A 26,530-nucleotide genomic window follows, 5' to 3' on the forward strand; every position below is an offset into this window, starting at 1 on the left:
GAGGCAGCACGTTTAATTTTGAAACATGAAGATTTCTTGAAAAGGGCCAGTGGGTTGAATCTCAAAAGCAAAATTTTTGCCTGTGGAATGTGAATGTATGAGCATATATATTTCTGGAAGTATTCTAGGAGAAAAAAAAAAGACCATGAAATAGTGGTCATAGGATTTGTGTAGCACTAGAAACAGCAACGTAAACTTGAGCTTCTTTTGTCTTTGACTTACTTAATTCCCCTTCCTCTCCTCATTCCCCTTGTCATGCTAACAACTGCTCTCTGTCATGCCCTTACTAAACTAAGGAATGAAAAATTGCAGGGCTATTTGAGGGCTCCTTTAAACGGAGCAGTGTGTGGTTTAAAACCACAGACTGAGCAGCAGCTGGCGGTAGAAACTCGCCTGTGCTGCCTTCGCTGGAGCTAGGACTAACGGTACGTCCAGGAAAGTGGGTGCTGATGGCTGTTACGGGTGGAGGCAGAAGCCGCTAAGGATACTGAAACGTCTCCTTGTGTTAGCCTGAGCCCCTGATCTCTGCTTGTGTTGCTGCCACCTTAACGTGAAAGGACAAAAGCTATTTTATTTGCTTCTCTTAAACTATTATAAAAACAAAACAAATAGCAACTATTACCATAGGTAACTTGAGGTATATTCTCTTGTTATATAAACAGCAGCAGTCCAAGGTGTTCCCAAAATAGCATCTTGTTTCATGGGAGATAAATGGTTGAATGAGAAGCAGTGGATCATTTCCCTTGGGTACCTGTTGTTGTGATGAAGCCCTGATTTTTCTCCGAGTGCTCTCTGAGCAGAGAAAAACTTTGAAAATCTAATGCTCCCAAAGAAAGCTTCACCATGAGAAAAAACACTGTCCTGCAGTGACCCCAGAATCCACTTCCTTTGACCGGGATCTTTTGAGAGCAGGAGTTTACTACCTCTTGTATGTATAAGGAGATAGTTTTACCATTTCCCCCAAATTTTTAGCACTTCAAGAATTTCCTGTTTTGGAACATGTATCATTTGGAGGGGAGTGGTGAAAAGTTGGAGAAAATCCCTGATCTCACAGCACCTCAATACTTAGTAGGGCCAGAAAGGGCAGCACTCTTCCACTTTCTGTGGATAATTAGACTAGAAAGAGAGAGAAGCCAGTACTTGGGAAACACAAGTATGAGAGAGAGTGAATGGAGCCGGAATCAGCATCTTGTTAGCAGAATATGTTGTTCTTTTTTTTTTTTTTTTTTTAATAAAAAGTCAGAACATAATTATTGTTACATACCATCTGGGAATATTAAAATTGCAGTATAACAGATAAGTCATTTCAGCTGTTTTTCCCTGTTTGGGACATCCTTAACTTCTGTGAACCTGGGAAATACCTATTTTCTGTGTCAGAATATTTGCTTATCTTCTTCCTAGAGACCAATACTTACCGCACCCCTCTTTATGGCCAGCCCTCCTGGTGGGGGGAGGACGATGCAAATAACAAGGAGGACAGAAGACAAGAGGAACACTACTCAGGTAATGCAGATCATCTCTTGGAGAAGGGACAGAATCGCTGCATGCTTTTGGTCTTTGCATCACAAAGACATGTTGCTTCAAGGTCTTGGTTACTGCTTTTTTACACGTGTTGTATTTGTGCATTGCTATACATAGATTGCTGCCAGTGAAACAAAAATAAGGGGAAATAAAATGTTTTCCCTAAAATATGTGAAAGTTAAAAACAGCAGTTGTGGACTATTTCAGTATGTATGGAAATGACCTTGCTAAACTTGTTGGAGGCCTATTTATAGAGCACTGCTGCATCTGTGGTCATATGTAACCCATGTGAATAATCCATACAGTGCATGCCTGTCTCCCAGGAGTTTCTTGTCTAAGAGGCAAATTAAGAACAGATGCATTGACTAGACTTGATTGATCTGGAAGCTATCTATTTCCCACCTCCTCATCCTTGGAACGCTTTCTATTCCTATTGTGAACCTGTATGCTTGAAAGATGTATTTGTTTTAATCTGTGCAGTAAACCTGATGCTTCTGTCAAGCACATATTGCACTGCAGAAAGCAGTGTTTAATTTCTGTGTGTGTGCAGTATTTGTGCAGTGTATCTGATAGGGAGGGGTTTTATGAGATGCAGCCTTTCCAAGAAACTGAAGTAAATTAAATGACCCACCTGGCCAAGGGTTTTGGGTACTACTGAAAGGATGTATTTGTATCCTTGGTGATATTACCGGATTAAGCGAGGGTGCAGCAAATACATGCCCATAATTAGCTTTGCACACTCAAGATTTTCGTTTGAAATGACACTGTAAAAGGTTGAACAGCTGTGGAAGTGAATTCAGTGAACTGAAACAGGGTATCTCCTGTCCACATCAGCTCTGGCAGACAGAAATCTTAAAATGCCACCATTCATTTTAGCAACTTCAACTAATGTTTGTTTGTGAATTTAATATTTTTCTACTTTTCTCTCCCCCCCCCCCCCCCAATTATTTTTGTAGAAAGATCAAAAGAAATAACTCAACATGAAGAGGAACTGAATGGTAACATTTCTGCGTATAGAGATTCTCAAGAACAGTCTGTGTTTGCATTCCGGAGAGAGCCAAGTTACTTTGAGATCCCAACTAAAGAATTTCAGCAGCCATCAAAATCTCCGGAAACACAGGTCCATGAAATACCAACAAAGGATGTTGATGCTGTAGTGCCCCCAGTTGTGCAAAGTCATGCCTCTTTCACCATTGAGTTTGACGATGGTACCCCTGGTAAAATAAAAATAAAAGATCATGTAACCAAATTTTCGCTCAGACAGAGAAGACCATTTAGTAAGGAACCTGCTCATACAGAAGTGATGTCAGCAGAGAGCAAAGTGGCTGATTGGCTTGTCCAGAATGACCCCAGCTTGATGAGACGACAATCTCCAGGAGAAGATGTGTACAGTACGAAGAGTGACCTGCCAGTTCATGTGAGGACACTTAAAGGTGAGTGAATGTCCTGTCCTGTGGACAGTGTTCTCCGTTGATTGTGCTACAGCAGCATAATAAAGGTAGAAAGCCTATCAGGGAAAATTGCATTCATTTATCTTTGCTCTAAATTTGCAAAATGAAGTGGTTTTTTTGTTTTTGTTTTTTTTTCCAAATAAAGACTGTTAATGGTTTCAAATCTGGTTAGCAGGCTTTTTGCCCAACCCTGAAGCCATGTGTGATGTTGGCCTGGGGACTGTCTAATCTGATTCTTCCATATCTGTAATGCCAGCTTGGCATTAATAGTGATTAAAATTTTTTTTTGATTTTTAAATGTTTGAAATGACCTTCATGTAGTCAAGCAGACTGGTAAACACAGGTATACCAGTGGATTTTCTTCTCTTGGCTTCTGCTAGCTGAAAGAATAACTTTACTTTCTAGATGTAGTGTAGAAGACACTAATTGTGGCTAAGTACTGAACCTTCTGGGTTGAAAACCACAGGTTCTGACATGGAGACTGGTGACAGAGTGGGAATGTACATGGTCACCAGTGGATGAAATGGTTGTGCTTGTGGAAGAAGGTTTCTTCTCTGAAACTAAAACTTCTCTGAAATGCTGCTCTGTTCAACAGCTCCAGGTTTCCTGGATCTATTTTCTGTTAGTGTGTTACTGTGAGGAATTCTTTCAGGAATTTTAAAGGTGGTGTGAAGTGTAGTTTGGAGCTCAGTGCTTAGAGCAGCTAATGGGAGCAGTGATCCTTATTTGTTCTTTTGAAAACATTTTGCAAAATCTTGGAAGCCTTTTGTGAAGCATGCACTGAACAACTAGAAAAAAGACCACTACTTCCTGAATTCTCACTGCCTCTATATTTGAAGGCAAAAGAGTACTTGCTCAGTCCTTGTTGGAGAAATCCTCCTTTTTAATATGAAGAGTTTTACCTATTATGCTTCCAACTTGCTGTTTTGTGTACAGTTTCTGAGAAGCCTCTATGGTCGAGAAGGTCTAACATACCCAGCCCTGGGGTTTGGCATGACATAGAAATTGAACTCTTTTGTCATCACTGAGCTGCCCTGCCTGATTATTTAAGGTCTTCTTTTCAGTAGATGGTAGGTTTTGTTTTTAATTTTTATCATTGAGATTTTTAGATTTTGTTGACTTGCTGGAGAGCCTTGTCTGTAGAGGATACAAACGCAATTTAGCTTTCTCCTAAACGGAAAGAGCAGAACTACTGGAGAGTTTGGCTGTTGCTGCTCATCTTGGCATTTTCTTGTGTGATGCACAGAGAAAGCACTAGACTGCATTTGCCTCTGCTGTCCGTAAAGCATAGAAAGAAATTGGGATATTTTGATACATAATTTGCATATCAGAAAATCAGCTGTTTAGGCACTTGATTAAGAATTACAATGTTGGTGGCCCAAGGAGTTTATCCACCTCTTCTTTGGCAGAGGACAGCATGTCATTTATCTGAGACAATCTGGATAGCTGTGTAACATGTTCTTCCTGTGGGGTGAATTTTGAAGATGTTTTGGAGGCTACAGTTGGCTGCCTACCAACTATGAGTCGTCAGGAACACCAAGAAACCCACTGTGGTGGTTCTTTAGAAACACTTGTTTGCTTTCAGGAACAACATTACAAACGTAAAGCCTGATATAAAATCTAGAGAGTTGTACCCTAGCTCTTTGAGAAGTACATGGTGGTCTGCTGGGGCATTTGTAGGCACAGCAAGTCCTTTTCTTACATCCTCACCATTTTACATTCAGCAGAGCTCTCAGCTATGACCCTTTAATCTAAGAACTTCCCCTTACAAGAACCAGGCTCATCAGCTTTTAGGCACAGTGCAAAGTCTACTGGCTTTCTTCAGGAGGGTGTTAGGAAACTTTTTCAGAGGCCTGACTCCTGTGTTTGAATGGTTCTTGTATTAAATTCTAATCTTCCACAGCTAACTCTAGGTAATAAATGGTCTTCGCTCCTGTGTCTGGAAAACTTGCAAAGTAGGTTCGAGCAGTTCTCCTTTCAAACGTGGTATTTTAGCCAGTATATCTTGCTGCATGTTACAGTCTAGAGCGCAGAGACCTCTTTCCCCGTTCTCCCAATGACAGGTTCCCAGTCGTTGGCTGAGTCGTGTTGTGTGCCTTCACACCTGTTTCCTTCTCCAAAAAAAGGTTTGTTTTTTTGTTTTATTTTATCTTGCTCTCTGAGAGTCCTGAACTAAGGTCTTAAGGGACAGAGCATCACTGATACAAAGCAAAGGTTATGAAGATGGTTGTCTCTAACATAAGTGAAAATTGTGTTTTTAGTTAACTATGAGTAATTATTTAACCTTTGCTCGGTGGTGATAGGATGTTGTGACTCATGGGGTGTCATAGTGTAACTCTTAAATCTTCAGAAAAAGTAGAGTCCTGCAAGTTCGCTTTTTTATTAGCTGCTGTTTTATTCCCCCTTGTAGAGGGGGATAAAGTGGGTGTCCGGAGGTGCATACAGTGAGAACACAGTGATCATGTGGCTTTTTCATCTTGGGGATTTGGTTCCATGGGATGCAATGCATGGGGTTTATTTCCCAGTTCTGCAGAGAAATTTCTGCTCTGAAATGAAAAGAACATAATGAGGTGTTCTTAGACTAGGGTAATTCAGCAGAATAGCAAAATAATGTCCTTGTTCTTATTTAAATGACAAAAAAAGAAACAAACGACATTAGGTGTCTTAAAGGATCAGTGTTACAAAATCAAAACCCATAAGGTTAAAATGATTTCTTAAGTTGTTTTTGATAAGTTGCAACTAATCAGTTGTTAAAAGTGAGGTCATGGCATACCTTCTATCTTTTCACCTGATGGAACACAGTCCTCATACAACAGTAGATATTTTTGACATTGTTTATAGAAATTCTTTTCTTTTAACTGAAAGATAAATTTTGGCTGCAAGGTAATGAAAGGGCCAAAGCAACTGAGAACATAAAAATCAAATCCATGCAACTTGTTTTTAGGCAACAGGCATGAGGACGGAACACAGAGCGACTCTGAAGACCCTGTGGCACCCAAAGCAGAGAAGGAGACAACGACTGGCAGTGAACGTGCGGCAGAGCAAACCAGGCTGCAGCGCCAGATGAGGCGCGATCCCCATGAGATGCTGCACAACAAACAGGCGTTTGTCATCGAGTTCTTTGAGGACACGCCACGGAAGAAGCGGTCACAGTCCTTTACGCACAGTGCTCACTCCTCCCAGAGTGACACCGATCCAGGACCGAAGACTAAGGTTGAAAAGCGCAAGAGCACTTTGCCAGCCGACAAACTGGGAAATGCAGCGCCGTCATCCCACCTTGGGGCTCAGACAAGCAAACCAAGTAACACGCCCTCTGGGACCCAAAGAACTAGTTCTTTCAAGAGAGAGAAGACAGAGGATAGGATCAACTCTTCCTCCTCCTCTGCTTCCAGATCATCAGTCAAAACATACGGGAGTGTTGGGAGGAAGTCTAAAATGGCTCAGGATTTTATGGCTGAGTATTTGCGGGAGACTGCTCAGTCTGGGAAGCCGAGTGCTGAGAAACCAGTGCCTCTGCCCATGCCGGTAGCTCCACGTGTGGTTATATCATCAGAGCAAGAATCTGCCACTGTTCCACCTCCCGAGTTAAAGTCGGCCCAGGGCAGGAGAAATGATGAAGACGACAGTGTGAGTGAGACGGGCACCTACACCATCGAGACAGAGTCGCAGGATAAAGAAGTGGAGGAAGCACGAAAAATGATAGATCAGGTAAATGCCACTTTTCTGAACTGGCCAGCAAGTTGAAGACTGAAGGCTTAGGCGTCTGCAGTTTGTGCTGAGGGGCCCAACTTCCCTAGCTGTTGCCATAAAGCACTGCTCTCTTTCGAGTTGAGTGCAAAGGGGTTATATATTTAGGAGTGTTAAGGATAAGTCTGAAGGTATGAACAGACAAACAAACAAAAGAACTGCAAGCAAACAAAACCCCCACCAAGTGCAAGAAGGCAAGATAATCCCACAGTAAAAAGCTACTTTGCTACCAAAATGAGATTTGGATGCAAAAATTCAAGAATGGGCTTGCTCTATGTTAAACGTAAAGGCAACAGTGGGCTCAGGATAAAGATTGGGCTGATCCTACCAAGAGCTGTGAATGGGAGCAGCTCTGCTCACAAGCCTCTGCCTTTGCATTGGGTCACCTCCTGCATTTTCGTCTGTTATGTTATACTTCTTTTTCATAATAATATTGAATATAGTGAAGGATGAAAACAGAACTGGCAAGTTGCTATGAAGACTTAGTGGACTATAGGAAGGAGGATGGTGAGCTTTAAAAGGAAGCCTTAATTTAATCTGGCTTCATAGCTGTGTATATGGTGGTCTGTGTGCACAGATCTGGCTTCTTTCATTTATTTATTTATTACACTTGCTCTTTGCATCTTATTGAAGTATGATTGGAAGCTTGCAGGGCAGGGTGATCTTTGTGCTTAAGCCAAAGCAAGGCCCTAATTCTGACATTAGATAGATATTTTTTGTTTAATTGCTTTGATTTTTGTTTAATTTAGACAGTTTAATTGCTCTGATGAGAGAATATGAGAAGATAGCACAAAACCACAATTATTTCTGAGGAGGGGAGGTAGTCTTGGCAGGCAAGCAGACCAAGTTAAGCTCTTGATTCTGCTGTAAACTTGCTGAGATGTAGACCTCCCACTTGGGAAATAACTAATAACTTTATCTCAGCTTCTTTGTCTAAGAAGTAAAATAATACTAATTTCAGCTTTACTGGGATTTTGCAGTGACTCTGCTCTCCCCCTGCCACACATACACAGCACTTAGTGGAAGTGAGAGTGGAGAACTCTGGAGCGTCTTTCTCTGCCTGACCCTAGGTACCTTCTGTGGTGGCACCTTCTCTGAACTTCTTATAGTCAGGGAAGAGAAACAAGCCCTTCTGAGGAATGGGTTGTGCTCATCCCTGTAACAGCCTGTTTATCTCCCTAGGGAATCTAGCCAGCTAGCTCAAACACTCATCTGCTTCAGAGGTGAATCATTTCCCAGGTCTTTATGTGGCAGTGTAATGTTTCCCCTGACAACCCACTGTCTACTAGTCTGTTACAGTCTATGAAGAAACCTATAGAGATGGAGTTTCTTTCTTTTTTTTTTTTTCTTTATAATTCTCCATGAATTAGCTGGCAGAGAGCTTTAATGACAATCATCCTAAATTTCTCATGGCTGAGAAGGGGCCCCGTCTATGAAAATTACTAATATTAAGGGCAGCGTGCTGAAATAACAAGGGAAGAAGAAGAGGTGGGTGTGAGTAAAGTTCTGTGAATAAGTTTGTTTAAAACTGCTAGTGAGGAGTAGAGAATAATGATCTATTTAATTTGTATGGAAGGGTTGGCTTGTGTTTCTGGCCATTTGTGATCAGACTTTGCATGTGACTGATGCTTTGTGGATATGGATTTTGATATTTTGTCTTGTTTTTTTAAATCTTTCCCATGCAACCACCCTTTCAGGTTTTTGGTGTTCTCGAGTCACCTGAGTTTTCCAGAATATCTTCAGCCTTTAGACCAATAATAAAAGGTGAAAAAGATGACTCTGGTTCTCATCAGCATCTAATCAGCGAAAATGGCACTAGTCAGAAATCACCCTTGCTCCAGGCATTCGCCTCAAAAGCTGTGAGTGGGTCTCAGGCTGATATGCAGGTACGGGCAGTCCAGGTGGATTTGATGGGATGGTGGAAGTATAGGTGGGTTTTCTGTCTGGAGGGAATGTGGTGCATGAACTGATTTCCATTTTGAGGAACTGAGTGATAGTTGTATGAGAAGAGAGGTTTGATGGCTAAGACTGCTTTAAAAACCACCTTTATAATGCTACCTTCCCCAATTTGTTGTAGATGTCTGCAGCATCTCAGGGGAGTCAGAAGTGGGTGTCTAGGTGGGCGAGCCTTGCGGATAGTTACTCTGACTCTGGATCTGTGTCTGGGCAGGGTGACAGCGGTACAGGTAAGTCTTCTCCCTTTATTACCTGTTGAAGGCTGATGAATCTAAACTGAAGTGTTATGAAAAGGGAGGTGTGTCTGACTGACTTGTTTTCTGTTTTAGCTAATGTGTTTGGGGGTGGGAAGGACAGAGTAAATTTCCAGTGGAGGGGTATGAAAGATGAATCCTAAACAAAGTTCGAGAGGGCCTCTGATTTGCATTTCAGAGTCATCCAGGAAGTTCTTCAGTGCTGCATTTGACATGACTAAAGGGCCTGTGAGAAGCAGGAAATCCGTAAGGGCCTTTGGAATTAATTACACTTGTGTGATTCTTTAGACTGCATTATGATGCTAGAAAAAAAGCCTTTTGCAAATTATCTTGGAAAAAATTGCTTGGTAGCTGGGTAATGTGCTTCTCATGTCTGGCTGTGCTCTGTGCTGAGGATTTTAGGCAGTCCTGGGGTTTGCTGGGCAGGTGTCAGGTTTGAAGTGTGGAGATTAGCGTAGAAAACTGGGTGTGGAGGGCAGTGAGGGAGTGAGAAGAGGTCAGGCCCATGTCTCAGCTGGGAAGACAGCTTATAAACACTCCCGAGTCCTGTAGAAACACAAGAAGGAGTGAGCAGTATGTGAATTCTTTCACCTCTTTTTCCTGGAAATATTTGTCATTACCAACTACGGTGATAAATGAACTCAATAAAGATAAGAAGAAACCTTTGTTTCAGACATTACTTCCACAGTTTTTACCCTGTGCGAGAACCTGACTTCCAGAGCATTTGAAATATTACCATAGTCAAATAGTCATTTGTCCTGATATTTAAAGGTGACAGCAGATACGAAGTCCTGACTAACGACATGGGAGGTATAAGAACGTTCTTTCTGTGGCATATGTTCTTACTGACAGGTCTACCCATGCTGCAGCAGTGAACTCTAATTCAAAGTCTGTTCACTGTTAGGGTCTTTCTCCTGAGACTCTGCTGTGGGATACAATCGTATGAGAACTCATATTATGAAAAATGCCATCCATTTAGTGAAATATGCTACACTGACTGGAGTGACTCTTACAGTACTGCATCTCTGTAGTGGTTTGGTTGATGGCTATTAATCTCCTTCCTGTGGCCTGATCGATGATAAATTGATGCCAGCAGACTGATAGCATGGCTTCTAAATGTATGTGATTGTATTGAGAGGTAGATCACGTGAGAATGTCAAGGCAGGATTTCAGATGGAAAGTGCTGAGCTCAAGGGGCCTGCAAAGGGATTAAGTATTCCTTTATCTTAAGCATGTATGTTGATAAACCTGCAGAGACTTAGCAAAAGCCAGATCCTGTTGGTGTTCGTGCTAAACACAAGCTTAATTTTTAAGCACGTCTTAAATGCTTTTGTGGACTCAGTTTACAAGATCAAGCCCTTGTTGAATAAATAAGATGCTGTTGTACAACATTTGAGTGTCTGTTTAACTCTCTTTCAGAAGGTGGTGTAGCCCCAAAACCTGCGGAACCAGAAAATATCATGCCCTTGAGAACAAGGCGCCTTCTACCCCAACTACCACCAAGTGAGAAATCGGACAGCCCCACACCTACGGTTCTGATTTGTCAGGAGTCCTATACTGAAGTTACAAAGAGAAGCATCATCAAGGATCGCTACATGGAAGCCTACAGCGATTCCAGCAGCCGCCTTTTCATCCAAGAGGACTTGGATCCAGATAGCCTCAGTGATGCCAGCAGATCTGATGATGGTTTCAGCATGGAAAAAGGCAGGAAATATAAAGAGAACAATAAAACGCTAGAGCAGATGGAGGAAGACACAAAATCTGAGAGCCAGCAGCCAGGAGCTCCCCGGATCTCAAATACGAGAGCAGTAAGTGAGCCAGTTTCTACTTCTTTCTACATTGGTGATGACAGTAACGATGTGAGGATTCCCTCTAAGCTCTCTCTGAGCATGTCCCATGCTCGAGCAGACAAAGAAGGCAAGGATCAGGAGTTTTCCTTCAAGGCTGCTGGTGCACCTGTTTCTGGAAAGCCACCAGTCAAAGATGTTAGCGCTTACATTAATGCAGCAGGAAAAATGGTTATTTCCCTTCATCAGAATCTTCCTCAAGATCAGGAAAACGTGGCAGGAAAGGAAGCATCGTCTTTTGTTAGACAAGAAAGTTTTACCAAAGATAAATCGAGCAGTGCTGTTTCTCAAAATAAACTTCCGCATATTTCAAGTCACCCTCTGCTTAAAGATTTAGAGGCTGTTCGATCAGCCCGTATGGATTTTGGTCAGGACACTCATCTTCTCCTTAAGGACACTGAAACTGCCTTGGCAGCCTTGGAAGCCAAATTACTTGGTCAAAACCAACAGCTGGAGCCCTCAGAAACTGCTGGTCAGCTGGAGGACTCCCTGTCTGGGGACTCTGATGTGGACACAGCCAGCACAGTCAGCTTGGTGAGTGGCAAAAATGTCCCGACAAGTGCCCCGAAACGCAAAGCAGTCGCTAGCTTGCAGAAGGAGAAATCTTCCTCCACACCTTCCATCCAGGACCAGTGTGGGCAGCCTAGCGCTAGGGACCGGTTGACGGAAAAGCAGAAAACGCAAGCGCCGGAGGCGGCGAGCCGAGCAGAGGCGACCAAGCGCTTCCAAATGAAGCGGAGTGCTGGGGCTCGAGGGTCCCTTGATTTTACAGATGATGAGAGAAGCTCAAGCCTGCCCTACCTACCAGTTCCTGAGGCGGTGGCCTCTGACCACGAGCACTCGGTAACAAGGCCAGTTCCAAGAAGGAAACCTTTTGCTCAGGCTGCTAAAGAGGATCACAGCAAAACAACATCGAATGTGCAGAAGATCCAGCAAGTCCTCACCCGCTCCAACAGCTTATCAACCCCACGGCCCACGAGAGCCTCCAAGCTGCGTCGTGCCCGGCTGGGAGACGCTTCAGACAACGAGTGTGCCGATACTGAGAAAACAGCCTCCAACCCTGAAGCCACCACTGCAGGGTCCAAGCAATCTGCAGAGACTAAAAAGCTCTCCCGGCTCGACATCCTCGCCATGCCGAGGAAACGGGCTGGTTCGTTTACAGTGCCGAGCGACTCTGAAACGGCGCAGCCGAGGACGGGGTTCGCAGGCCGGAGCGGGGAAGCCTGCCGGAAGACGGGTGTTTCGGAGGTCAGAGCTGCGGCGAGGAAAACTGCAGCCGCTGCCTCGGTGAAGCAGCCTTTCAGCAGAACCCGCTCCGGCAGCGTCAAGTATTCCTCCTCTTCTAGTGAGTGGTTGTGCTTTACGTTTCTCCCATTTTGCCCTGTTTCTAATTTATAGGCTGCACACGATTGCCAAGGATTGGTCTCCTAGTAATAAAAATGCTGCACTGGGAAGTACAAAAAGGAAATGAAGGAAGGAGGCTGTGAGGTGGGAGGGAGGGAAGAGTGTGTTAATGTGTGTTGGAGAAAGTCATGGGGGGTGTTTCATGTGCAGTGGGGTTTGGAGACAGCAGAGCACCTCTCTCACCCAGTGACATGTTACTGGGCTCTCTGCAAGGACGTGGCAAATAGGTCTTTGCCTGATCGGTCAAGGTGAAGTAGCTGTCAGTTTGCTTAGGCTTTTAGGAGTGACAGAGGAGTTAAAGGGATGGGAAGAACTCCTTTAGCGGAGTTTCTCAGGCATGTTGGGATGGACACTGTTGTCAATTGACTGGTGATTTTTATAAGCGGTCTTGAAGTTCTGGAAGTGTCTTTTTCGTACACTTTCATATAATTGAAATAGTTATCCTTCTTGCGCTATTCATTTTTACTGCATGCTAAAAATGTTATTTGCTGCTTGTCTTAATTTGGATTGTTTTAGCTCATCCAGCTTATCTTTTAATGATTTTTTTTCTTACACATCTGTATATGCATGTAAATCAGAATGTGAATAAGCTAAAAGAACATGTACAGTCTCTCTTCTTGCTGTTTCTGAGATTATGCTGCTATTACTTTCTTTTAGTAGAGAAATCCAAAGCAATATAATGTGGTCAGAAATTTCCAGACAGGAGGTACTGTTCCCACCTCCCTGTTGTTGGACCACAGACTTCAAATAATTTGGGGGAAAAAATAATAAAAGCTGGCCAGTTCTTGTTTCAAATGAATTGGTTTTTGATTTCTAGAGCTTTGTAGCAACATACTAACACCTTCCCGTGTGCATAGTTGCAGTAGATGATGCTAATCCTTTCTTTGAATTAGTTTCTCTTAAAATACTAACCTCCTAATTCCTTGGTAGGATTCTGGACCCTGCACAAGCTGTAAACAGACTAGTGTACTTCATGCTTCATGGTCCTGTAGCTCGTGTGTGATGCATGTTCCTCTACTAACATTGCAGATGCTGTGAATGAACAGCTAGCACCCTGTTCCTGGAACAAAGTGGAACTTGGATAAACTTAACTATTGCACCGTGCTGTCAAGATGTTTTTGAGCATGATGCAATAACCGTTGAAAATATGATTTTCAAGCCTTGTGACTGATTTTCAAGCCTGGCTATGGAGGCAGATGTGGCCAACTTATTCAAGGATTTCTTGAAACATTTAGCTAATCACAATAGTTTCTAACTCTCACAGTGGGAGAAAGTTGATCTTGCTAACTGAGGAACAGAATGAAATACCTGGCCAGGAGAAAAGAAATGCCAGTAGATTGTCAGATGATCTCACATATAAAGTAACTTTATATGAATCATGCCTATAATGTCAAAATAATTCAGTTTACCAATTTTGAAACCTAAGGGCCTGTCTCCTACTCCTCTGTGTACATGGCTTGTTTACCCAGTGTAATTTGAATGATACTGAGAGATTTTATTTGATTTCCTTTGGCGTATGAGGGTGGAAAATCAGTCTCTTAATTTTGAAATTCCTGTTCAGTGACAGGATGACCTCTTCATTCTAAACCCTAATGTTATATAACATATATTATATATATTATTACTATATATTTTGTGTATGATACATATTTATTATAATATATATTATATAGTGGTATATATAAATACGCACAAATATATATAGTGTTTGTGTGTGTGTATTCTGCAGCCGGAGTATGAGCATTTTTTTTTATATATATATATATGTATATTTTTTAATCTTGAGCCAAGACCTTTAAATAGCTATAGCAGAGCTAATAATATCCAGGAATAATATCTTCTCTGTATGGTTACTATCTATAGCTTCTACCCATATCTTTTATGCCAAATTCAATATTTTTATTTCTATGATTTATGATACTGGCTTAACTTACTTACCGTGGTTTAACATTATCATAATCTTAGTAACACAGTTGAAGCTTTTAAGTATCTTAATTTTAAATAACTTAGCTGCTTCTGTGTTTAATGCATCTTCATTTTCCAGGAAAGAATGGAAGGGAACGAAGCAATATCTGTAGTGAGATAAACTCTGGGAGCCCAGTTTTCAGATAAGGCATTTACTGTCAGGACGTACTTCTCATACAGTGAGGACCTGGGTGTCTGCAGAACCTGTTGGGATAAATGGGTAGCCTCTGTTCGCTTTCCTGTAGAATCTCCTTAACGATGATTTGCGAGGCAGGATGAGAACATGCAGGTGTGGACTCATGCAAATAAAGCCAAGCACCACTGTCTCTGCTTCACTCAGAAAAATCCTCCTTTTGCTTGTACTGGCAGCTAACTGGTAAGGTGTCTGCAGGCTTGAAAATTGTGCTCTCTTTAGAAAAAGACTTCTGTGGGTACTTTGAGGAGTCTGAAACATATGCTGCTTTTATACAGAGCTTCTGTGCATGGAAGATGAGCATGATAATTTAATATATTGGAGTTAAAAGTCATTCTGCTTTTCCATTGGAATTTCTCATTTCAAAATTGTATAGTAGATGGCAGACTCATGGCTTAACTTTGAGATAAACTCTGACAAATTTGTTGTTTAACCTAAAATCTGCACAGAAACTCTCCATTCTTTATTCTTGGGCTAGTTTTGTGTTACCTTTTGGCCCTTTTGTAGTTATTCTTTGCTGCTTTCCTTGGTCTGAAACCAATTCATTTTTTATAAGCATCAAGGCGGAGACCACAGGGTTCAGATTACACTTCTACTTCGGAGGAGGAGTATGGCTCAAATCACAGCTCCCCTAAACACAAACGCTCCCATACTTCAACAGCCACACAAACACCGAGGATACGTGGTTCTGGGCTGAGCAAGCAGAAACACAACGGTAAAGAAACAGATGACGATGAAGACTTTGATCACCCGGATCCCTACAACTTCATTGCACAAACAGCAGAGATAGCAGAAATAGCAAGGTGAGGTGGGACTTTGTGCATCAACTCACGTGCTGAAAATGGGTTGTTTTTCATGTTTCAAATCAAACCCAGACATGGAGGTGAAAAGAGAGGCGCACTCTATTTTTGTTGTGTGATCTCCCCCTAACCCTGGCCTTTCAAATCTGAACATGTTCAGACTTGAAAAGGTTTCATGAAGCTTTATGGCCCATACCAGATAGTGCTGGTCGTACCTTCTCTCTAGAAAATGCCAAGTGCAAGGAAGCTGGGTTGTATCTTGCTTTGATTTTTCCGGTTGGAGTTGTGGACAGATATCCTGCTAAGTCTATTAAAAGCTGTTACTGTCCATATCTGCTTGTCATTGCTTTCAGCTGGAAGTTATTGTCTGTGCATGGACCAATTCATGTGAACTGTCCCTAACTCTCTTCAGATAAAAGCAGCTGGATTAGTTGAATATATCAACTGTTAAAGTTGCTTTGCCCAAAGTCAGTGAGGTAGCAGTAAGCAAGAGCTTCAGGGCAAGAACCTCTTTGATTGGCACAGTTGAATTTAAACAAGAAAATCTCTCTGAGACCTGTGTGTTAGTAAGTCGTTGCTTAGCTTGATGTCTGTGGATACAGGACCTATTGTATATTTGTGGTTGCTTGGAGGACTTGAGCAGTAAAGAAGATAAATTCTTCTTTTAAAAATGGTAGCATTTGAGGTCTGACATCTCTAATATGCCAACTGTGTTATGCCAACTTTCCAGAAATACAGGTCTTCTATTGTACTGGCCATACTTGAAATACTTTCCAGTTTAAGAAGCTGACTTTTGGCTGCTGCTGGTCAGTGTTTCCACGTTGTACGTATGAGTTGCTGCGCTAATCTCAAAGGGGCTTTTCTTTCACGAACGTTATTTTCAAGCTCTTAGAAAATCTGTCAGCCGTCAAACAAAGCTGTGTTACCTGTGCTGTACTGGGGTGTGTGTGTTTGTGTGTTGGGGTCAATATTGACTTCCCTTCATACCAGTATTCCTAACAACAGGGAGCGCTTTAGGTTGCAGAAGCTATAAATAAGTGATTGCATCAGATTTGTCTGGCTCTGCACATTGCAGAGCTCGGTCAAGCAGTCTGCTTTGTAATTGCAGCTCTGATTTCCCTTGCCGCTCCCGAATTAACTGGGAGCGGTTTAAAGCAATCAGAGAGAGTTAAAAGCGAAAATGCTACTTGTTTACAATAAGCGAATCGGATAATGACTGCATTTGGTGACAACTGTATCTGAAACCAGCACAGACGGGGGCACCTTAGGCAGGCAGATCAAAATGCTTTTTAATTAGTTCAGTTATGAATTTTCTTTCTGAGGAAATCTTTTGATAAACTCAGTTTTACTACATTGCTTGTTTTCTTTTTTTTATTTTTTTCCAATTAAAGAAGAAAGTGTCCTCAGGTGAAGCTGGCCAGCTTGAAGATTATTTTTTCCTTTCAGGAGTATTTCTTTAGAATTAACATAACAGTTACTTTGGGTTTTTTTTTTTTTTGTTTGTTTGTTTGTTTTGTTTTTTTTTTAAAGATGTGTTAGTAACAATTAAGGGCCAACTTTTTTTGAAATCTAGAACAAGTGGAATAAAATGTTTTAAGCACTGTTAACATGATACCTGTCAAGGGGCCTGAAGTTTCAAGACTTGGGTTTCTGAAAACTAGCTCCTTCTAAGGTACACCATATTTTTTGCTCCCAATTTTTCATCCATTTTGGAGAACCTGGAGGCATATTTTGATTTGTGGTATGTAAACCACAAGGGAAAGGGGGGAAAGTATTTAGAATTTTATTATATTTTAAGTAATAAAGGACAAAACTTTTATTTTCCTAGGTGAGCTCTAGCCATTTTGTTGTATACCATACGTAAAGTAATTTCTTTAAGGCCTAAGGATTTAAGGTGGCTTGCACAGTGGGGAAATGTTTGCATTGTTTTAGGGTTTAGAGGTTTGGGGGGGGGTCTGTTTGTTTTGTTTTGTTTTCCTTCTTAAACCATTGAAAATCTGGAAATAAGCCATGAATATAATGGTCACTTGGTCACTTATGGTTTTGTTAATCTGATTTTCCTTATATGCCCTTTCTAAGGGAAAAGAAAGAGGTCCCCAGAAGAAAACATGCCCATCTTCTATTAAAAAAAAGGGGGGGGGGGGAGTGGATAGAAAAGAAAAGTTTCTTTATGAGTTGTCTCTAGTATTTCCGGGTAGTGTGTAGAATTTGCTTTTTATTTTATTATTATTATTTTTTTCCCAAATCACTACATTGAATCTTCCTTCTGCAAAGGCACAGATTAGATTTGACCTGTATTTCTTCTGCCACCTAAAACCTCAGGGAGGCTGTTGGCAGAAGATCGCCAGATGAGAGAGAGGAGCTTGCAAAGGCAAGGCACGCTCTGGCTGCCGACTGCCTTATCGGGGTCTAGAGAGCGCTGGGATTTAGCGCGGTGGGCATGAGCTTGTGCGAGGGGCAGGAGAGCAGTGGATTTACTGTGTTCCTCTGGTACCTGGCTGGAGCGTTCCTTGGTGCCCTCAAGGGTGGCTCAGTCTTGGGTGCGCTTTCCATCCCGCTCTCCTTAGCTCTGGCAGGGGTTATAATTCATACAAGCCAGTAAAGAATCCTCTGTAGCTGCCCTTTTTTATATTTATACTTCCCTTTTCTATTTTTATTTTTTTAATACGTAATGTAAGGCTTATATGATGGGTTTTGATGGCCCTCCTGCATGCTCTGTGCTTCAGATTAAGCCAGACCTTGGTAAAGGATGTGGCCATCCTTGCTCGAGAGATTCACGACGTTGCTGGAGACGGGGACTCGCAGAGTTCATCGGGGACGGGACAAAGCACCTCCCTCAGCTCTGTGCCCAACACTCCTGCTTCCACCATATCGGCAAGAGAAGAGGTAAGATCACAAATGGCACAAATCTCAGCCTGTCAACACTAGCAAGTATGTGGGGCCCAGGTGCGGTGGCAGACCGAAGGACAGCGTCCCCAGTTACTGCAGGGTTAAGACCTGCCCCCCAAAACCCAGGAAGCCCACAGCAGAAGGATGGACTGCAGGCTATTTATGGTGCTGTTTATTTTGCCTTCCCATATGCCCTAGGCACCCTTGCAAGAGGTGGGAGCAGGCTTTTCCTTAGCACGGCTGTATGGGTATCAGGGCAGGCCTGGTCTGTTCGCAGCATCCTTACTCTGCACCTCCTGGAAGCAGTAGGGCCAAAGTGGTGTCAACACGTTGGATTAATTTCTCCAGGACTTGGTTGCCTCTAGTCAGACCTTGGTCCCTGAAGTTTGTTTCCAAGGAACAGTGTGGGGCGGCGTGCTGTGCTCCTCGCGCTGCGAGGACTTTCGGGAGAGCCTCTCTCCTTGACTAAGTCAAGGTGCTGACCGAGTGCTCTGGCTGCACACCAGAGCTGTGTGTTTTGTACTTGTGCTGTGTCCTTTGCTGGGCAGGTGTTTTCTAAATCACTTCCCTGTGTCTGCATATTGATGGGTCAGGGCAGGACTCCTTGCTCTCAGGTCGGCAGGGTTGGGCAGGGATGAAGGGAATTGGCTATTTCCTGAGTGGAAATGTGGGTCATCGTAGCAGCTGTAGAAGTGCTGTCCTCCAGCCCTTCGGATAAGCTACAGCTTCCTCCCAAACTGTGTAACACGGTTTGGCTGCCCTGGAGAGGGAAGAAGAGAGGTGATTTCTTTATTTGGCTTGCCAGCAGAGGTTAGCAGCGCAAATTAAACTGCAAAATCAGCTGTGGGCTCCAGCTGCTAATGAAAAATTGTTTATGCTCTTTCATTTACTGTTCAGATGGACCTCTTGGCTCCCTGATCTCTGTTACTGTTGTGAGAATTGCAGGTCTATCCTAAACAGGATTCAAATAAGAGTGTGTTTAGAGGCCCTGTGACTTTATTATGTTCATTATTGAAGGTGCAAAGCAGAAGTTTATGGAGATCCTCAGAAGAGCAGGTGCTTGTGGCTGTGCATGTGTTAAAGTATGGTCAGCTGTGGCCTTCTTGGGGAGGGTTTCTGCCCTGGAGTGGTTTGGCTTTGTCTGAGCCTGTGGTACCCAAGTGTTTCACAATAGCTGCAGGCTCTGAGATAGTGTTTTACTGTTTTGTTCTGATTCAAATGCCACACCTACAAAACTGCCTTTTTTGTTATTCATCTTGAGCAGTTAGGGTGACAAATCTACACTACTTTAGTTGCAAATTGAATTCTGGCAGCTTGGTAATGACCAGCACTCAGCACCAGCTTCCTACTAGCATCAGCACCAGCTTCCTACTAGCAGGGCACGTACTTTGGTTGGTTGGTTTTTTTTTTTTAATGCAACCATAAGCCAACCTATAGAGAGAGAGATTCCCTGCTGTTAGATTTTCTCCTATAGGCAATGAGGAGAAGGAATGATACTTTAAAAAACACATTAACTGAGGGTGTTTTCACCCCGGAGAAGTTGATGGATCCAAAGAGCATGGTAGTGGTACTAAGTGGGTTACCAGGATAGCTTGGCCATGGACTAAATGAAGGTTTTTCTGCATCCTGACTCTTCAGGGCTGCTACGTGCTATGTGGGACATATCAGACGGCGCCCTTGCAACAGCCAGGAGAGCAAGTGCAGGGCTGTGTTTTGCTCTGTGCAATGCTCCAGGCAGTACCTACCACTGCAGCAGGGGGGTGGTGAGTTTTTGAGATCATATGGTGGTGTATTAATGATAGGAGCCGATGAAGGCAGGTTGGGTGCCATAATGCCAGGCTGCAGACAGGCAGTAAGAAGAAGAATCGCAGATGTGAGTGTATTTTACTCTGAGACCCTGTCTCCAACCTGGTTTCCAAGCACAGCGAGGAGGGTATTGCTCACCCTTGTTGGCAGTGGTGTGGGAAGCTCCTGTTTTCATCCACTCCTGGTTTTGCCTGCTGAATCTGTGTTACGATGGTTGTTTTAACGCAGTGCATGGACATCCCCTAGGAAATCTCTGAAGATCATGGTGTGCAATACTAAGCACTGTGAATTTTGTGAGTGTTTATTGAATAAATTTATATTAAATATTCTAGTGAAGAGCATAATGATGGGAGATTTCTACTATAGTAATTTAGTAGAAACAGCTGGTAAAATTTAGTTTATTTGTAGTGAATATGTGAATAAGGCAATGTTTGCTGTGTGTGACCATTTCCATTACACAGCTTTGGTACATGCAGTGATGCATGCCATTTTTCTAGCTCTTGATTTTTTTTACTACTAAGTACTTGTTCCTATTCTAAGAAAGTGAAGAAAAATGCAGAACAAAACTGTTGATATTGGAATTACTTTTGAGGGTTTAGAACCTGGCTATAAATTTCACTTTGGATCTGTATGTGATATAGCATTTTTCAGCCTAAACAAATCGATTTTTAAATATTTTTTGTCCAAATTTTATAATAAAAGTTAAAGTTGTGTATATGCTCTTAAAAGTTAAGATAGAGCTTTAAATGTAAGCCTTACTCTTTGTGTTTTGTCCCTTCAGGTCCAATGTTGCCTTGGATGTTAACCATCCTGTTAACCAGGTTTTAAATTCCCTAGTGCATGTTCAAGGTTCTTGTTTTTTGTAGCCCTCAGCTGTGTAGTATATATAATACAGATTCTTGGAACACTGACCTGAATATTACTGAGCAAAACAAAAGGTGTTCAGCAAGGGTAAAACAAAACCTTCATGATTCCCGTTTCCCAAATTCATGGGTTGCTTGGGATGCCTTGAATTGTGGGTGTGTAGGTTTTACAGGAGCAAGCTTTCTGCAAAGTTGATCAGTCAACCTGAAAACTCAGCTGCTGCAAGTAGAGTCACCTGCATGGCATTCTTTTGGTTTGGTCTTTTGGGGTAGTTTTCTGGGTTTTAAGTTGAGGTAGCAAAAAACTTAAAAATTAGATTTCTTTTAAGCTGTTGCTTAAGGTACTTAGTATGACTGTTGGTATGATGAGAGGAAATGCTTAAGGGGTGGCAGAACAAAAAGCATGAGAACAGATCAGGCCATGTGTTAAAATCTCTTGGTCATGATGGAAATGATGATGCTCTTACAGTTTTTCACTGATTGTGCTGAGAGCTTCCAGGCTGTAGAAGTATCTCCTGGTTACTACTCACTTCTGACACCGCTGCAGCAGGCCTAACTTGTTTCTGCAGTTCACAAAAGGATGCTTAAAAAAGGAAGCTTATCATCTAAACTTTGGCTGTTGCACCCCTGTAGCGTAATGTCTCATGCCTCCTGCCTGTTGATAACCCGATTGCTATTGCGTAGTGTTTGGGGAGCCTGGACTTTGGATGGCACACAGTTTCCTCTTGACTTTGCTCTCGAGAGCTGTGTGCTGTTGCCAAACAAAGCACCTCCCAGATGATATTTGCAATCTGTTCTCTGGGCTGTTGGATTTTACCCAGCATAGTCCACTGCAAAGTAACTGGGGAGCTGCCCGCGACCACCTCTGCAGAACTGGTTAGTGACCAGATTCTCCTCCTAATTTGGTGCATGCCGGGGGGTACTCCAGTGCTGCTCCCCTCGAATGCGCTTATGGGAATGTTGCCCCAAAATAACGACACGTGTGTTCTCTCTGATACTTGCTGTCGCTGTCATTCGGGAGCATTGATCTCTTTGTTTCTGTTTTAACACAGATTGCTCGTAGATCTTTTCGGCTGGCATATCCATCTCAGGTGCACTTTCCATCCCATTATTTTGTATCTCTGTCTCGTTGCTGTTATTTTCCTCACCTTCTAGAGTTTTTGTCTGTCAGTTAACCCAACAAAGTGGTTGTCCTGTCTGTTCTGTTTTTCCTGTTTATTATTTACATCGTCAGTGGTTTTGTATTGCATTTTCATCTCTTCCATGTGTTACTAAATGGTTTCTGCTTAATTTTAACATCACTTTAAAGTTGCATTGATCTTATAGCTTGATTGTATTGAAATATAAGATACAGGAATTCAAGGCTTTTCTTAATTTTAATCTAATTTCATAAAAGACAAAGATGTACCTTTCAGCTAGTAGTCAAACACTCAAAATTATAAGCCTAGAATAGCCCCATTGAGTTTTGTGGGATGGCTCCATTGGGCAGATGTTTGTAGGACTGGGTTCCAGGGATTTGCTTAGAAACCATGCCTGTCTGAACAAGACTTAAATGAATCAATGTTCCTCTGGGGTTTGCCTGAAAATCTGAAATACCTGCAGTGACTGCCTGTGTGCCTCCTTCCTTACTAATTTTAATGACTCATTACTAATTATTTCCAAGTTGGTGCAGCGCATTCCAGAAGCAAGTCTGAACTACCAGAAAGTGCCTCCAGGATCAGTAGAACTGAAGGATTTTGACCAAAATATGAACGATAATAGAGAAGAGGATCCCTCAAGAAAAACAAGGACAAGAAACCGTGAGGAGGCAGGCGCCTTTATCTTTGCTTTCTAAGTTTGTGTATGACATTGCTATAAGGTACAGTATGTGTATCTGCTCTTTCTAAGCTGCCAAAGGTGGTCTTTCAAGGAAGTGCACTCAAGAGCCCTGGTTTGTAGCTATGGAAATAAAGTGTTAAAAAAGAAGGGGTGGGGGGGAAGGCACAGAGTTACCCTTATAACCAGTGTTGACTGGAAGTTTCCTCTTATGTAAAACTCCAGTAAAAAGTGAGGCTTGATTGCTTGCTATGGGGGAGGCATTCACAGTGTCAGAGCCTATGTAGGCTAGTGCGCTGTTCTTTTAAAGAAAAACAGAAAAGGCCCAATTTTTTGAAATGTGCAGCACCAGAGGTTTAACAACTGGAAATCTTGGTGTGAGAGTAGTTGTTCAGTATAATCAGTAAAGGCGCCTTATTTTCTGCAATGGGCACACTGGTTGGAGCTGCCCATGAAGCAGCAGTGCCATAAGCTGGTCCTTGTGATAAGTCCGTAAGCTGGGCTCGAGTGCCTTGGCACAGCGGGCTCCCTGGTGAGTCCCTTGCAGGATGCAAGCCCTTCATTCTGCTTTGCTCCCCCCAGTGTATGCAATTTGAATAGCAACTATTTCCTTTCTTCTGGGATGAGAGAGCAGGGCAGTCTGGGAGTTACAAGATGGTACTAAAGGATGAGGAAGCCTGGCCTGAAACTCAAGGTTAGGGGTGAAATAGGTCAGGAGCATGGCGGAACGATGGTGCAGAGGAGCAGCAGGTTGCTGGGGTGCTACTAGTTGGACTTGTTACTCTGCTTGCTTTCTCCATCCCTGCTCCACTAGAGAAGAGTTAGCGGGAGGGGAGAGCTAGGCTCAAGTGCAGTCAGCCTCAGCTGCGCAGGTGGAGCAGGGCTCAAACTGGCTAACGGACCTGGGCTGAGCTTTGGGCTGAGCTGTGGACCTGATATTGATTCTGTCCTGCAACTTATTTGAAACCATCTCTGACCACTCACTGCGCCAAGATCTAGTAAAAGGTGTGGGTCCAGAGTGCCCCTAGCTGGTGTGGGAGCATGTGAAGCTTTTGTGGCAAAAGCCTGTGAATTCTTTTGTGTTACAAAACTTGAATGTTTTGGCTTTGGATTAGTTTTATATGTTGATTTCTTGTTGCTTTTTGTTTTGGTTTTTTTTGTTTGTTTTTTGGCTTGAACTGTAACATAAATCACTTTACATGGTTTCAGGCAGACTGCTTTCCCCCGACCACCGCCTCTTTTCCCCCTATAAGGCATAGAAAGCCTTCAAAGCTTTTTCTTTCTTTTAGTAGAAGAAATGCTTAAATATTTCTGTACCTGCAGACAACTCTGTTTTTTCCTATACTCTTATAGAAAACAATCTGAACAGTTTGATATTAATCTTTTTGCCAAAGTGGTGCAATAAAGCTCTGTGCCTTCTTATCTCCCGTGGACTTCACGTATCATCCTTGTAGACAAAGATTTTTCAGTGGAGATGGTTTGGTCTGAAAATCACCAGTTTTGTGTGCTAGTTTACTAAAAAATTTTTCTATCTGATTTCTTTTATATATTAGGTAATCTTTGACAACCTGATGTTGAATCCAGTGTCCCAGTTATCCCATACAATCCGCGAAAATACAGAAAACCTAGCTGAAAAAATGAAGTAAGTAATTTTTTTGTCCCTGATCTGAAATGTTGACTTACTACTGAGTTTTTTAAGAAATGCAGATCGTAAATTTCTTACTTCTGGAAGATAACGCATTGTCATCTTGGAAAGTCTTGTAGTCTAGATGCAGAAAATCTAGACACAGGGAACAGTACGTGTAGTGTAAGAGATGCAACATAATCACTTGCCATCTCTTTTCTGGTATGTTTGGGTGAGGATGCCTTTACTTTGCGTTTAAGAAGTGTCACTTGTGGAAAGAGAAGGAATAAGAATGTATTCTTGTTTGGTGGATTGTCTCTCTTTTACTCGTCCATCCCAAGACTCTCAGAAAGCTTCCAGATCACCAAGGGTTGTGAAGGTTCCTCAAGGCTTGTTCTTGCCCTGGAAGTTATCATTTGGGGAAGGACTTTGGATTGTTCCTAAATTAGCTGAGAGGTTCTTTGTCCTATTGCTATTCCATTGATCATCTTTGTTGCCGCATTTTGTGATAACTAGGTCTTTTATTTTCAAGCAAGCAGATTTTGGATGGTGATTTTTAAGACCTATTCCACTGTATGTGCTGCAGGATTCTGTTTCAGAACTCAGAAAGGACCTGGGAGGAGATGGAAGCCAAAATTAACTCAGAAAATGAAGTGCCAATTCTGAAGACATCAAACAAGGTATGACTAGGAGATCCAGTGAAATATCAAAGTTATGTCCATGGATGCTTTGTAAGAAACCAACCAAAAAAAAACCCAGATTCTGGCACTTCTCAAGTTCATTTTTAAAACTTGTAGTCCATTTGCATGTGTTGAACTGCCATTTTTTGTTGTTGTTGTTGTTAGAAGAAACAAGATGAGTTCCTCCAACCAACAACAGTTACATTACTGTCACTTTTACCAAGCTCTTCTTTTGTCATTTGTCTTTGAAGACCCAGTCAAGATCAGCCGGTGTACAGGTTTAGGGTCATTAGATCTTATTTAAACATTCTCCAAAACACCCCTTACAAATGCAGTTCCCACAGCTTCAGTTGTAGGCAACTGTTTCTAGTGGATGTTTTTTTTCTGTGTTTATTGCAGTTTGATAACAGGGTAGTAAAAATGTACCAGCCGTAGGGGTGACATTTGTGCTCTTGTAACCTCTTACTGTCATTTATGGGAACTGCTAGTAGAGATTTTAAGTAATGGACCCAGAAAGTTTGCTTAATATTAAGGGCACATAATTCAGCTCTACAGGGATATCTTCATGGCTAATTGCTTATACTGCTCTAGGAGTTAAGCTTGTAAATATCTTTGTAGATCTGTTCTTAAGTGGGTGCGGGAGGCTTTGTATAGTTAATGTCTAGATATCTGGTCAGCGCTTCAAATGTCAGAGCCATTGTAGTTATGAAATGAGTGATGTAGTAGCATTTGGGAAAATGAGGCACAGCAGAAGTCACGTAGAACACTGTCTGAATTCAGCTAAATACAGATAATAGTTTTTCTTTGACTGTTCAATAATACAGTAACTTGAGCGAAGTTGGAACTGAATGTGAATGTACTTGATCAGAAAAGGTATATGATACTTCCTACATTAGTGGAATACTTAGTATATTCTGATGCATTTGTTTCTAGGAAATCAGTTCTATCCTGAAGGAGCTCAGGAGAGTCCAAAAACAACTTGAAGGTTAGTCACTTTAAATGTTCTTTTTGTCTCATAAATGCCATTAAATTGTACAAAATAAAACACTGTGGCTTGATTTGTCAGTGGAAACGGGGAAAGGATACAGTAGTTCAGTTTGTTTGCATAGAGCTCTCTGACAAGTGCACATGGAGGGAACAGTAGATTTTTCTTCTGCTGCCAACTTTTAAGAAAATTGATGACTCTTGAAAAGTGGAAGGTATTGCTGTGGGATATACTCTGGGGTAATTAGCATATTTGTATAAGATAAACTGGCAAAAGTCTTTGCTGCTGAAATAATATTTAGCAGCTCTTTTGGCCAATGAAGTCTATGTTTTTGGCTCTCATTGACCTGAATCTTGCAAGTAGAACTCTGTGCAATAGAGAAGCCAAGATAATCTCAGGAGAGGCTTCTTTCATCACATAGAAATTTAAAGACTAAAAAAACAAAACAAACAAAAAAACACAACCAACAAGCATCATTCCAGCCTCTTGCTAAAGGCTTACTGTTTTATTGCTGTAGTTTGTCTTGGTCATCCTACTCAAAAAGCTTAAAGTCCTCATAACTTCAGTTTGGGAGAGGTTTTTGCTTACTAAAGTTGCTTAGATCTAAAGATATTAATAAATAAAATATCATGACTTAAATGAACACAAGGACTGTCTACAGTTTTGAAGGCAAGAAAACTTCTGTTCAGAAACTCTTCTGAGTGCTCCTAATATGTGTGTGTGTGTGTGT

General features: G+C 42.0%; 1 protein-coding gene across 2 annotated transcripts in view; it reads left to right on the forward strand.

The window, feature by feature from the left end:
• The window catches only part of CEP170B (centrosomal protein 170B), a 57,545-nt gene that overhangs the window by 26,897 nt on the left and 4,118 nt on the right, over positions 1–26,530 (forward strand). The window contains exons 7-18 of one of the 2 annotated variants that reach the window (XM_062577110.1): positions 1,402–1,503; positions 2,478–2,954; positions 5,917–6,680; positions 8,417–8,605; positions 8,797–8,905; positions 10,349–12,121; positions 14,895–15,141; positions 17,865–18,024; positions 22,360–22,503; positions 24,065–24,153; positions 24,722–24,815; positions 25,749–25,800. In XM_062577110.1, coding sequence (XP_062433094.1) covers positions 1,402–1,503; positions 2,478–2,954; positions 5,917–6,680; positions 8,417–8,605; positions 8,797–8,905; positions 10,349–12,121; positions 14,895–15,141; positions 17,865–18,024; positions 22,360–22,503; positions 24,065–24,153; positions 24,722–24,815; positions 25,749–25,800 — 4,200 coding nt within the window. Of the gene's footprint in view, positions 1–1,401; positions 1,504–2,477; positions 2,955–5,916; positions 6,681–8,416; positions 8,606–8,796; positions 8,906–10,348; positions 12,122–14,894; positions 15,142–17,864; positions 18,025–22,359; positions 22,555–24,064; positions 24,154–24,721; positions 24,816–25,748; positions 25,801–26,530 lie in introns of those variants that run through there. The other variant, XM_062577109.1, reaches the window with a different exon arrangement.

Source organism: Rhea pennata, chromosome 5 (genome assembly GCF_028389875.1).
Source record: "Rhea pennata isolate bPtePen1 chromosome 5, bPtePen1.pri, whole genome shotgun sequence".
Lineage (NCBI taxonomy): Eukaryota > Metazoa > Chordata > Aves > Rheiformes > Rheidae > Rhea > Rhea pennata.